The 12,286-nt window shown below is 40.2% G+C and overlaps 1 protein-coding gene across 1 annotated transcript in view; it reads right to left on the reverse strand.

The window, feature by feature from the left end:
• The window catches only part of OTOG (otogelin), a 127,451-nt gene that overhangs the window by 113,744 nt on the left and 1,421 nt on the right, over positions 1–12,286 (reverse strand). The window contains exons 3-13 of the mRNA XM_088175726.1: positions 9,041–9,133; positions 8,660–8,896; positions 8,137–8,255; positions 7,557–7,762; positions 6,229–6,359; positions 5,268–5,374; positions 4,243–4,352; positions 3,302–3,427; positions 1,805–1,913; positions 972–1,018; positions 383–528 (exon numbers count right to left, since the gene is read on the reverse strand). Coding sequence (XP_088031852.1) covers positions 383–528; positions 972–1,018; positions 1,805–1,913; positions 3,302–3,427; positions 4,243–4,352; positions 5,268–5,374; positions 6,229–6,359; positions 7,557–7,762; positions 8,137–8,255; positions 8,660–8,896; positions 9,041–9,133 — 1,431 coding nt within the window. The remainder of the gene's footprint in view (positions 1–382; positions 529–971; positions 1,019–1,804; positions 1,914–3,301; positions 3,428–4,242; positions 4,353–5,267; positions 5,375–6,228; positions 6,360–7,556; positions 7,763–8,136; positions 8,256–8,659; positions 8,897–9,040; positions 9,134–12,286) is intronic.

The raw sequence follows: 12,286 nt of genomic DNA on the forward strand, positions 1-12,286 counted from the left end.
TCACCTGGTATCCTGATGCACTCCTCCTAGAAACCACAGGAGAGACATTTATTTGAAACTCTGTAGTCAACAACCTTACCAGTGTCCCACACCTCACAGAGAGTTTTAAAATAGATGAAATTGGACAGAAATGGACATACAAAATAAAGGAAAGAACAGGTTTTGGACAGAAGGCAGACAAAATATTTGGTGACACCTGTGCACAGCATCAGAAACTTCCAAATATAAAACAGGACCAACCTTAGAATCACCTCCAACAGCACCCTCAGCATCAGCTACACATTCCACAGGCTTGCAGCTTGCTTTTCTTCTGGAATGCCTTTTATCCCCCTGAACTAAAGCCCTCCAGGGCACGAATGTGCCAGAAGGCTTCGAGCCCTACCTGTCCACAGGGAGCATTCTGCAGGGAGATGGTGAAGGCTGCCGAGCTGTGGCTCTTGGCCAGGATGTACTGGCAGGGGGCTTGGAAAGTGAACCTGCGCCCATCAAACGTCACAAAGTGAGAGTCTCCTGACACTGAGCACTCGGCTGGAAAATATCAAATAATGCACATAAACAGGGCATAAACACAGCACTCTCTCCACAGCTCATACACTCTGACACATCCTGTAACTTAGAAAATTGTGGTTATGGTACAATTAGGAAACCAAACTTTTCCTTGCTTTTCTTATGGAGTTCCTGCCTGATGCCAGGCCAGGATACCTGAACTGCTCCTCCCTCAGAAGGGGACAGTAAGATTTGTCACCCTTATATTATGGGTATTTGATTTGTGGCTGTCAAAACTGATTTTCAGGAACATTAACACATTTAACTGTTAAGCCGGGCTATTTTAATATTTAATCTACTGAGTGTGTAGATTGAAATAAAAATGCAAATTACATAATGAAACGTCATATTAACATCTAAAAGTAATATTTACTGAAGTAAGAATTGAGGTATTAAACAGTAAAGTATTCGAGACTTTCACATACCTGGACATGTGAAATTTGTACAGATCCACTTTCCTCCAATGCAGGTGCTGAAATCAAAACAAAAAGATTTTATACTTTAATTCTGTGAATGATACACAGCTTGAGCTTTACAAAAGGGTACAAGGAGTTATCACTGTCCTTAGAATGGCTGGAATCTTGTCATGAGGACATGATCATGTGCAATTTCCTCCACACATCCAGTGTCACTATCATTTCTTTTTAGCTCCTTAATAATCATTAGGAAAGTTAAGGATTAATAGCATTGAGAAGAATAAACACAAGCAATTTAATCTTATGACTTTTAAAAATAAGAATTGTTAGGGGGAAAAAAAAAAGTTGTACATCTGCAAACTCATCCATTTTCTTCAGTTAAGGTGATCCAATAAAAGGCACTTTCTCTTCCTACACATTTTTCTTTCCAATTTATAAAATTAACTTAGAAATTCCAGAACAGCAGCTTAATGTCACAATTACATTAGGCTCTTGATGTCCAAGTGGACAACACAAACAGGACACAAAGTCAGCACAGTTCTCCCGTTCAGATTTGGAATTCTAGATTGAACTCTCCCTTAAAAATAAAAACAAAGTGAAAAACAGCATAAACATTACAATATTCTCTGCAATATTTGTCATTTTCTCTTCTTCCACATTAATGGCTTCATAATTTATCTTTTCCATAACTTCAAAACATACACAGAACAACAATTTGTTATGTTGAAACAGTGAGTACTTACCAAGTTTATCCAATTTCTAACTGAAATTGGCCTTGAAGAAGTTGTTTCATATGATCATTAAAGGATTTGGTTCACAATGTAAAAAGAAAAGTTACTCACCAATTATTACATTCTTCATAAACCACTGAACCCATCTGAAAGAAATTTCCATGGTAGTCACAAGGACAGTCCATAGGCTTCACACACAATTCATTTTCATAAATTAAGCCTAGAAGAAAAAATAACAAGAGAAAAATGAAATATCCATTACAATGGCTGACAGAGCACTAACAATTATATTCAAGAACAAAACCACTGGTCACTCATGTATGATAATAAACCTCTAGACTTTTGCAAGTCATTTCCTCCAAAAGAAGTGCATTTGAATTACAATAAATAAATTATATTACAGTGATCAAGTCACTAAATTTCTTGAGATACAATAAACATAGTGCAAATAACAAATATTTCATTACTGGGTGATACATACACAAAATAACAAACCCAAACTCACAGGCTGCTTTGAGCACATTTGGCTTAATTTTTAACACAGTTGCAAATCTTTTCCTCTATGGTCCTCATTTTATTGATTTTTTTTCTGTCATTTTTCCCTGATTACTATAATTATTATTATTCTTTTCTGACCAGAGGACAAGAAAAAAAATAAAAAATATTTACTAAACCATAAAAGGCATAATTATGACAAATATTAATAAGCTTATAATTAATCAGGGTACATATAAGAGGCAGGACTTGAAGATCCATGGCATGACTTTCTCTGTCCTGTTTTAGACAGAATTCTGTACTCAACAGAAGCCAATAATTAAAGGAAAAGTGGGAAAAGTGGATAATCAACATCTATTTTGGTTATGAGGGCAAAGTTTTAATAACCACACTGCTAAATACCTCACTTGCCAGAATCATACAACAGTCTAAGAACCTCAGAATCAAAACTTGTTTCTGGCTGCAGGAATGATTTGTATTTATGTCATGGTTTTTGAGCTTTTCTAATCACCATAACCAGGAAAAAAAACCAAAACCCCAAGCCACCAAAATAATTCTCCCCCACCAACAAAAACCAATCAGCAACCACCACAACCAGGAGGATGCCTGCCCTGTAACAGGGCAAACCTTTTTCAATGAAATTGTGTAGCTCTACAGCTAGAACACGAATCTGAGCTGAAACCTATTCCTGCTGTTTATAGGGATGAAAAGGTTCCTGTCAGTAAGAAAAAACGTCAGCAACCCACACTGCTGGCACTCAGTTTATAAAGAGCTCCTGCTTTTATCCTGGTCAGGTCAGAGGGATGTAAACCTGGGGAGGTGTTAGAGATTTAGGAAAATCTCATGGGACTCACTGTGTTCTCCCAATTATCCAAGGAGCTGCTGTCCTGTCTTAGCTCTGCAGAAAATGCTATCAATATGAATTGTGCTCTCAATAAACGCCTTCTTTTCCCTAAGGAGGTCTGTGTGTGCTGCTGTCACTGCTCTCTGTCCTGCACAGTGGCCACGGGGAGGAAGCAGCTGAATGCTGTGTGAAATAAAATTTGTGTGTCTAAGAACTCACCCTCTGGGCAGTGGCTGTGTAAAATAAAATTTGTGTGTCTAAGAACTCACCCTCGGGGCAGTAGCAGCCATCGATGCAGTGCAGCTCACTGCCAATGCACTGGGACTGCTGGTGACACGACTCTGGGCAGCACCTGAGGCACTCCCTGTAGGTCAAGGGTGCAGGACAGGTAATGGCTGGAATGGAGAAACTGGAGTTTAAAGGTCTAGAGCTGCTGGCACAGAGCTTCAATGGACTGCACACGTTTCTTTCAGGTGTGTGTTTTCAGGCATGGCAGCTGGGGTCTGTTCTCTAGATAATCATCCCCTAAAAGAATGGCTTTCCTAACACAGATATATGGGTTGATATATATTGATCAAAAAATATAGATGTATCAATATGGATTGATATATATTTATCTATATTTATCATTTATCTATATATATTCACATTCTCTCCATCAAAGGTGCATTAAGAAGGAAAATCTTAAATTACACTTCCTCACAACAGAGCTATTTAGTCTCAGACCATCATCAGAAGCAGTCAGGACACCCATTAATAGATTTTTCTGGAACTACAGTGGTTCTGTCATGGATGACAAAGCAGTTTTGGTCTCGTGTTGCAGGCAGGTGAACAAGTTAAATAACCTCTTCCAAACTTACTTTATGTGACTTGTAGGATGAAGTCTTATGCAAATGCAATTTAAATTTATTCTTAAGACTCATGGCACACATTTTATGTATCACAAAACCATGACTTCGACAGTATTTGAAAGAGTAGCTCCAGGAAAATAAAAATTATTAATCACCTTAAAGAAAGACATTTTAATAGGCTTAGTGCTTGAAATGAATTCAGTATAAATTATACATATTAAAGAGAAAATCCATTGCACCTATGCATCCTTGAGGTGAGTTTGACTCAATAGCTTCATTAGGAATTATATTAATCCAAAACTGGAGAAAGGCAAAGAACTAAAGCTACAAAGGGCAGCCTTTTGGAGCAGAGGCATTACCACACTGCTGGAAGTGTTCTCTCCATCCCTGCAGGGGCTTTCCTGCCTGGGCACAGGCTCTGGAATACTCGGTGAGGGCTCGGCACCACGCTGCATCCTCAGCTGCCGACCTTCCACACACACAAAGGGACACCTGGGTGAGTCCTGCACACCCTCAGAGCCCCAGGGGCTCCTGCACAGCATCCACCCCACGCTGCCCCAACCTGCTTTAACAATGCTCTAAGGTCAGTGCTGCTGCACCAGGTGAAAAGTCTTAAAAGGATAAAAAAAAAAAAAAACCCCAAACTTTCTGCCACACTTGAAGAGAAGTCATCAGTACAAGTATCAATACATTTGAGACCTGACACTGTTTTTCTGAATGAATGCACAAAAGCCAGAAATACAGCAGTATAAGGAAAATTCAATAAAGGTCTTGATTTTTAAGGAAGGAGTAACATCCTACAGAAAACTCACAAGAAGGAAGTGTAAAATCTGAGCCACCAGGGTACAAGAAATGGACATTATCTTCTGACCTGTTTGTATTTTTTTAATTTAACTAGTCAGAAGTGCTCAGACCAGGAGTATAGCAGGTTATGAAATGTTAGCATAAGTTCAAATGGTTCTCAAATTCCTCTTTTCAATGGATCACCACACAGCCTGCAGAACCTGACCTGTTCACTTTTTCATTATAATAAGAAGGCTTTAGAATGGCAGAAAGCACCTAAGGATGTTGTACACTCAGAATCAAAACAGGTGACATGTTCAGGGCACACAGACTAACACATCAAAAAAACATCTGGGCCTGACTTTGGTCATTCTTATACAATTCTTATTTCTTATATAAAGAAAGCAGGAACAGCTCCACAGCATTCCACAGCAGTAAAACCATAACAAGTGAGAAAAGCAAGATAACAATGTCAGATAAAAACTCACATGCAGAGAAAGCCAGAAATCAGTTCATTTAACATTGAAAAGTCATTCTTATGACAGAAGAACTATTTTTTTTTTTATAATAGCTTTGCAATTAGCCAAAAGCATTCACTTACATGCAGAGATCATTTGTGCAGCTTGCCATAAAAGAAAGAGGACTCACATACTCATGACATGGCTTAAATGGGGGATGTAGCAGGATATTACACAGGGCATACACCCTCTGAAATGAAAGGGACAGCTGTTGTAATGAGGTTTGCAAAAATAAACACAAGCAGAATTAAATAGAATGCTGTGGAAAATCAGAGTAGTCTGTGTCTAGGAATCATTTTCCTCTCACCAGACAGAAGCAGTTCAGCAACACATTGCTCCCCATGTCAGAGTTTCCATAACACTGGACCTTTCATCCAAGGTCACACCAGTGGCAGTAAAACACATCCCTTCCCCAAAAAGGGCACAGATAATCTTTCAGCTAAGCCAAGACGACCTGCAAATGCCTTTATTTTAATTGAATTACATAGTAAAAGGGAAGAGAAATAAACCATAGCTGGCACCAGCTTTAGTTTCAAAGTACTTTAATTTAAGGGTTATAGCCTGAAAATACTAATTAAAATGAAAAATTACTTCAAAGTCATGGAAAAAAGCCACAATAGTTCTCTTTTTAAACTCTGGCAAATGAACTCTGCTCTGACTCTGGTTTTGCTTCCCTGCTTCTTTCTTTCCTTCCTATAGATAAGTTCTAGAAGAATCTCATATTTTACAACTTGCCACTCATTCAGTTTCATAGTCAAACACTTCCATTGGCTGCTATGCAGAGAGTATAATATTTGAAAAGCTCAAGAATTAAATATGGAAGAAAAGGGGGGGGAGCAGTGGGGTGATGAGAAGACAAGGGAAGACCTGCTGCAAACAAGCATTTTAATGAAACTATCCCCAAAAAGAGATGTGAATATTTTCAGTCTCCTTCAAAGCTTTTAAAAGTTGTCAAACTATTCATTGAAAACTAAAATTAAGTCAAATTCTTGCTCCAATTAGGATCACCAGCTATGGCAATAATCCTTTTGTGTAGATGCAAACCTGCAGAGATTCATGGCTTTGTCTCACACACGGTGGTTCATTGAGCAGAGATTTATCCCAGCTGGCTGCTCCTTGGGGAGGATTTTCCTCCCAGCTCTCTACAAACTCTGTCACATCATCTGTCAGTTTTCCTAGACACAAGACACACACAGAGACACGGTGACTTGGAATTACAACTGTGCTTCCATAGGATTTCCCAGGGAAACGTTTCAAAAATCAAAGCACACCACGAAGAGAACACTTAACCCTTCCTACTACTCAGGGAATCAGCTGAAATCAATCTGGTCTTTCAAGAAGCAAAAAAATTCTTTTAAAAGGAGCTACAGAAATGGGTTTTCATACAGCATAAAGCAGATTACTCAGGCAATTTGGCAAGGAAGGGATTTAAGGGAGAAGGGCTGTGCCTGCCTTAGTCCATAATGCAATAAAGGAAAGAAAAGCTTTAATAAAAAGCTTAAATAAATTAATAAATAATACATAGGTCTATGCTGCTACTTTGTAGCAAACTCCCAACAGGGAGTCTAAAACCCAAGAAAGATGAGGAATTCCTGGGTCACTGCAATGGTAGAAAACGATTGAATTAGCCAAATAAAGGTGTGACTTATTTAAACAGAAATGTCCATACTAGGGTTAAACCAATTCATCCATCATTATTATTATTATTATTATCCACCTTGGACATTGATTAGTGCTTGGATTACCATAAATGCATGTCTTGCCACATGTTCCCTCCTGCTGCTCCCCAGGCTGAGTGGATAAAGCTCCTGCACAGGGAATTCACTCCCTTGTGCTACAAATGAGCTTTAAGGGACTGAGAAAGGTGAGAGGGAAACGACCCCTTGATCTTGGTATTAATATAAACAACTTGATTTCTTGATTTCTGAAAGCATTAGCATATATGCAATGCCAGATCAAACAGCATTTGACAGTTTTCAATGATTTGATTTACTAATTATTGATTTATTTCCAATAGCAATACCTCAGGCTTTCACAGGTTGCAACATTTCTAAAAGGGCAGTGAACATTTAAAAACAGATTTTACCTTTCAGGTCCCAGGAAACTGAAGTACAAATACCATTGTAGGTAATTGAGTAAGACAAGTTTAAGATCTTCCTCCCTAGAGCCCCACCTACATGGAAATTGGGCCTCTTCACTAAATATCATTTAGTGGAAGAATTTCCATACCATATTCTCCATTTCAAAAGTCACCCACCTTAAATTCAATCAGCATTACAACTGAGAACTAAGCAGAGTAACATTTTTTCCACCAGAAAAAAACAAAAACAACAACCACCACATCAGACAACAGGAGTACCTCAAGTACTCACCATAACTGGTTTCCAGATCATCCTGCACAACTGCATTATTGTTTCCACACAGTCCCTGGGTTTTGCCCAGGTACTCTGGTGCCATTTTGATGTACACTGCAGATGTTCCATCCCAAGCCAGGGTAAAGGCATACTGGTGCCTCACCAGGAAGTATCCAGCCAGCTTCTGGATGTGTAAGTTCCCAATAACATAAGGCAATTGTACTCTGGAATGACACACAGAACCAAAAATAATACTGCATTTCAAAATGGAACCATTAAAAATAAATTACTTGCTGATTGCCTTCCTCCTACAACTGAAAATCCCTGATTTAAATATTGAATAACTCCACTAAGCCAAATGAATTTGCAAATAGCAGCAAAAATCATGAATGTCAATGATTATACTTAATTCTATATACCACTAATTCAGCTATCACCTCTCTCAGACACTCCTCTGTAAATGGAGAGTCATTATTGCAGCTGTGCTCTGGATGCTTTTTCAGCTTACCAAGGAATAAGTTTACATCTCTATTATCAGAATGGTGCCATGATATTAACTCCAGTGCAACTACAGCATTAGAAACATGACTGCAATTACCCAAATCCTTTATAGGTGACTTCACTGCTCAGCTCTATCTGTTCATCTCCAGAAAAGAACAAACTAATGGACCTTTTGCAGGAATAAGGAGAAGAATGGCATTCAGGATCGTTATTCACCTGCCAAATAAAAATCACAAAGTCAACATTTTAATCAAATTCTTTGCACTAAACATGTAACAGAACTAATACTCCCAAATCTGCACTCAGCATGGGAACAAGAAGTTTGGTCCCCCTCTTGTGGAAAAAACTGAGCAGTGTTTTCACAGCCACGGTCATGGAATGGTCTTTTCACAGCTCTGAGTGAACAAAGCAGGCTTTGGAAGGACACACATCCATCTCATTCCAGCTGTTTGCATTCTATGCTACAGCAACTGGCAGCCCACATGATGTTAAAATCACATCTAAATTACATTTTGCAATCCCCTATATAATCATCTCAAGTTACTTTTAATGCCTTAAAATTAATACATGATTAGCATTTCAACAGCAGCTCAAGAGAATGTAGAGGCAGCATTGCCTACCTGTATGGAAAAGCTCTGCTCATCCAGTTCTGTGTGCCTCACAAGGGCGTAGGTGGATTTCCCAGCAAAGTAATAATAGAGTCCATCAAAAGTTTCGAAATGGTACTGGCCCCACGTCCTGCACACATGATCTCTTTCAGCACCTGTGTTATGCACTAACAAAGGGAGAGTCACCTGAGACCCAGCGCTGCCTTTTGATTCCAGCAGGAGCTGGGACGGGGCAGTGCCCGAGACACGCTGGGAAATACAAGAACATAAAGGAAAAGAGGGGGGAAATGCTCCAGCATGAGGGGAGCCTTCAGGCAGGGAGCAGTCAGTGCAGCTGTGGGAGCAGCAGTGCAAGCCCAGAAACTCAGCCAGGATTCTTTTCTCTCCCCTCACCTGCCTGGCACCGGGGGCCCGTGGCATTGAAGAGGCTGCAGTCACACACGGCTCTGTGGACACACTCCCCGCCATGGAAACATCCCAGTGGGTCTGAGGGCAGAGAAACACGGCATGTCAAAGCAATTCTGGTCGTCTTCTTCCTTAACACCCAGTTCTTTCACTGGGTGTGCTCTGCCAATGACAGGAGGTGCTGACTCAGCAGTAAAGTGTCCTGGAGAGTCCAACCAGCCCCACAGAAATGAAAAACAGTGTGAGAGCTTCAACTCAGGCAACACAGCCAGAGGAACAAACCCATTTCATCCTTAGAGAAGCCAAATCCAAGTGTCTGTGACATGTTAGGGTGACACGTTTTCAGTGTCCCAAGCAGCAAACGGAGGGAGTGAACAAGCACTGCACTCAGAGAAGCCCATGCCCACATGCACACCCCCCGTGGGTAAACTCTGCCAGGATGGGAGCAGCTACCTTGGAAATAAAATGTTCTGATCCCAGCTGTGCACCCACACCTGCCTGCCCTCCTCCACCTTCCAGCTTCTGAGCACTCCAACCACAAGCACTTCCCATAAAGACACAGATCCCTGACTTGTAATGACAGGTCTGGGTTTGGGGAGGGAGCTGTTGTTTTGGTTTTTTTAATTTCTATTCTCCCTGTGAAGATCCCTATCAAAATATGACAAAAGTTTTCACAGTCTAAAGAAAAATGCACACAAACAGAAACAAAGTGTCCTGTTAGTAAATTTAAACTTCGTGATTGAAACTTTTTTTTTTTAGATTGTGATCCATTTACTTGTTTTGCTAGTATTTGCTCCTATAAAATTTGTTTAGGAAAGGATTTTAATTTTTATAATTTACTATTATGCAATCATAGTGGTTTTTGTACTTTAGAATACAAACTGAGATTGCTTTTGTTTCAGAAAGCAGACAAGCTGCTCAGAAGAAACTGTTTCAGGAAGATACAAACTGAAGGCTTCTTTCCAAAATATCCAAACAATTAATTTTGATTCCCTTGATTTCAAGGAGCAGTCTCCCACCCTCCAACCAAAAATAAATAAATAAATAAATAAAAAGGCCATGCTCAAAAGAACAAAGCAAGTAGATAAAATAAAAGGCAATGCTGGCCCAACTATCCTGCTCCCTTCCCTGCCTGGCCAGGTCAATAAAAATAAAAATACTGCAGCACCGTGCAGAAAGGTCCCTCCCTGCACTGCCTGAGCCATCTCATTTCCATGGTCACTGTGACCAATCTTGTCAATAATGCACAAGCCTGTTCCTCTTGTCAGAGAGGCAGACATTGATCCCTTTCATCTTGAGACCTGTGTAACCAGAGCTCTGCTCTCTGTTCTTTGCTCCTCTAAGATTGTGCCCTCTTGCCTGTCCAGCTACAATAATGTGCAATTAGGCTGCAAGTCATGTTCCCCTGAGCTGCAGAGGAAGTTAGCCCCCTTTTGATGTTTGAGGTTGAATGATTCCAGTCTGAGCATGGCTCAGGTAACCTGCTCCAAGCCGGGTTTGTTCAGACTGCAAACACTCAGCCGACCTGGGGACCCTCAGTGCCACTGCCATGGATCTCCCTGGCTCTCTGTAGAGAGAAAAGCTGTTAGTCAAACCTGAATCAAAAAAACAAATGACCCAGTCATAACCATTTCCTTTTTTATCAAGTTCTCTTCTGTCTGTGTATGATTCTAAGAAAATAGGATAATCTCAGCTGTTGTGTTTATTTCTATCCCTTTTTACATCATTGTTAAGTATCTTTCCTTACACTGCATAGAACAGCTGTGTGTGCAAACATGAGTTATCCCCAAGCAGGTAATGAGGAAAGCAGCATTGTTTCAGATCACATTTAGTGCTCCTACTACTGTAAATGTGGCCTCCTTTCATCATCCCATTCTGCTCCATTAACACAGAAATACTTCCTAAAGTATTCAGAATAAATGTCCTGTAACAAGGGGGTCATTCTAATCTTTGTCATTAAAGGAATATGAGCTCTCCAAATAAGCTAACCCATATGACCACATCAAAAGTTTATCTCTCCCCTAGAAATGTGAGAACATTACAATACTTGCAGAAAGGGAAAAGACATCAAGACTAACTGGAAGTTAAAATTAGGAAAACTTAAAGAATATTTTGTCCTCCATTAACCTGAAAGCAACACCTATTAAAAACTCCTCAGCTCCTCTTTCCCCTTTGACATCATGCCAGTTGAGTGCACTGGGTTGGAATCTGAAACTGAAAACTGGTGAGACTTTTCTAGCAGAAAAGAGCATCCCTAAGCAGCATGATTTGACTCACATAAGTCAAAATGGGATTTCTAACCAGTGTTACCACTAAAACCTGCAGATCACACTGATGATGCCACCATTGCTGTGATGAAGCAACCAGCCTCAAATTCCTTCTTTATTAAATAAGGTGAAGGCTTGGGATCATCTTATAACACAGGTCTGAATTCTTCTCTGCTGCTCTCACCTTAAATACTCCAGCCCCCATAACTACTGCAGCCCCTGGCTAGGGTTATTTTAGTCCCCTGAGCACATGGGCCTCCTTTTCAGTTCATCCCACTTTTAAATTCTCCTATGAGCAGTGGCAGAACCTTGGGCCCGTTATTTATCACAGCCTTTGAGAAAGTGTGGCTGGAATCCAGCTCACATCACTGCAAGGGGCTCTGCAGTGCCCCAGCTTCACACAGACACATTCCTGAGCAGCATCATGACAGCTGTTCAAAGGCACTTTGCATCTTCACCAAAACACACATTTATTTTCAAACATTTATTTTGAGACTCTTCACTTCAAGGAAGGTCCCACATCCAACACAATCAGGCTGACTGAAGGGAAACCAGAGGGTTTGCATCACTAACTAAAATTACTCTGAATTATTTTGCCTCATTCTTCTCTTTTGGACAAGACAAGCAAGACACAGACCCTTCTAAGGGTTAACCCAGAAGATCTTTACCCTTTAGCAAAGATATTTTAAGCCTGTCCACTTCACTTCTGAAAATAAGACAAATCAAAAAACCAAAGATGCACATTCCTCAAGCAAATGCCCACCACTGCAAGCTGGTGGCCAAAAGGACCTTATCCTGCTGACCCATAGACCATACACACAAAAAGCACCTGCAGGTTACCTCAGCAAAAAGAAACAAACCATCTCCAAGCACAAAAAAATGTACAGGACATGCAATTTAATGGTGTCTAAACATCAATCCACATTTTTAGGTATGTCACCATTAGAGAAGATTTCCTTTCTGAAAA

Source organism: Sturnus vulgaris, chromosome 18 (assembly GCF_052056855.1).
Source record: "Sturnus vulgaris isolate bStuVul1 chromosome 18, bStuVul1.hap1, whole genome shotgun sequence".
Lineage (NCBI taxonomy): Eukaryota > Metazoa > Chordata > Aves > Passeriformes > Sturnidae > Sturnus > Sturnus vulgaris.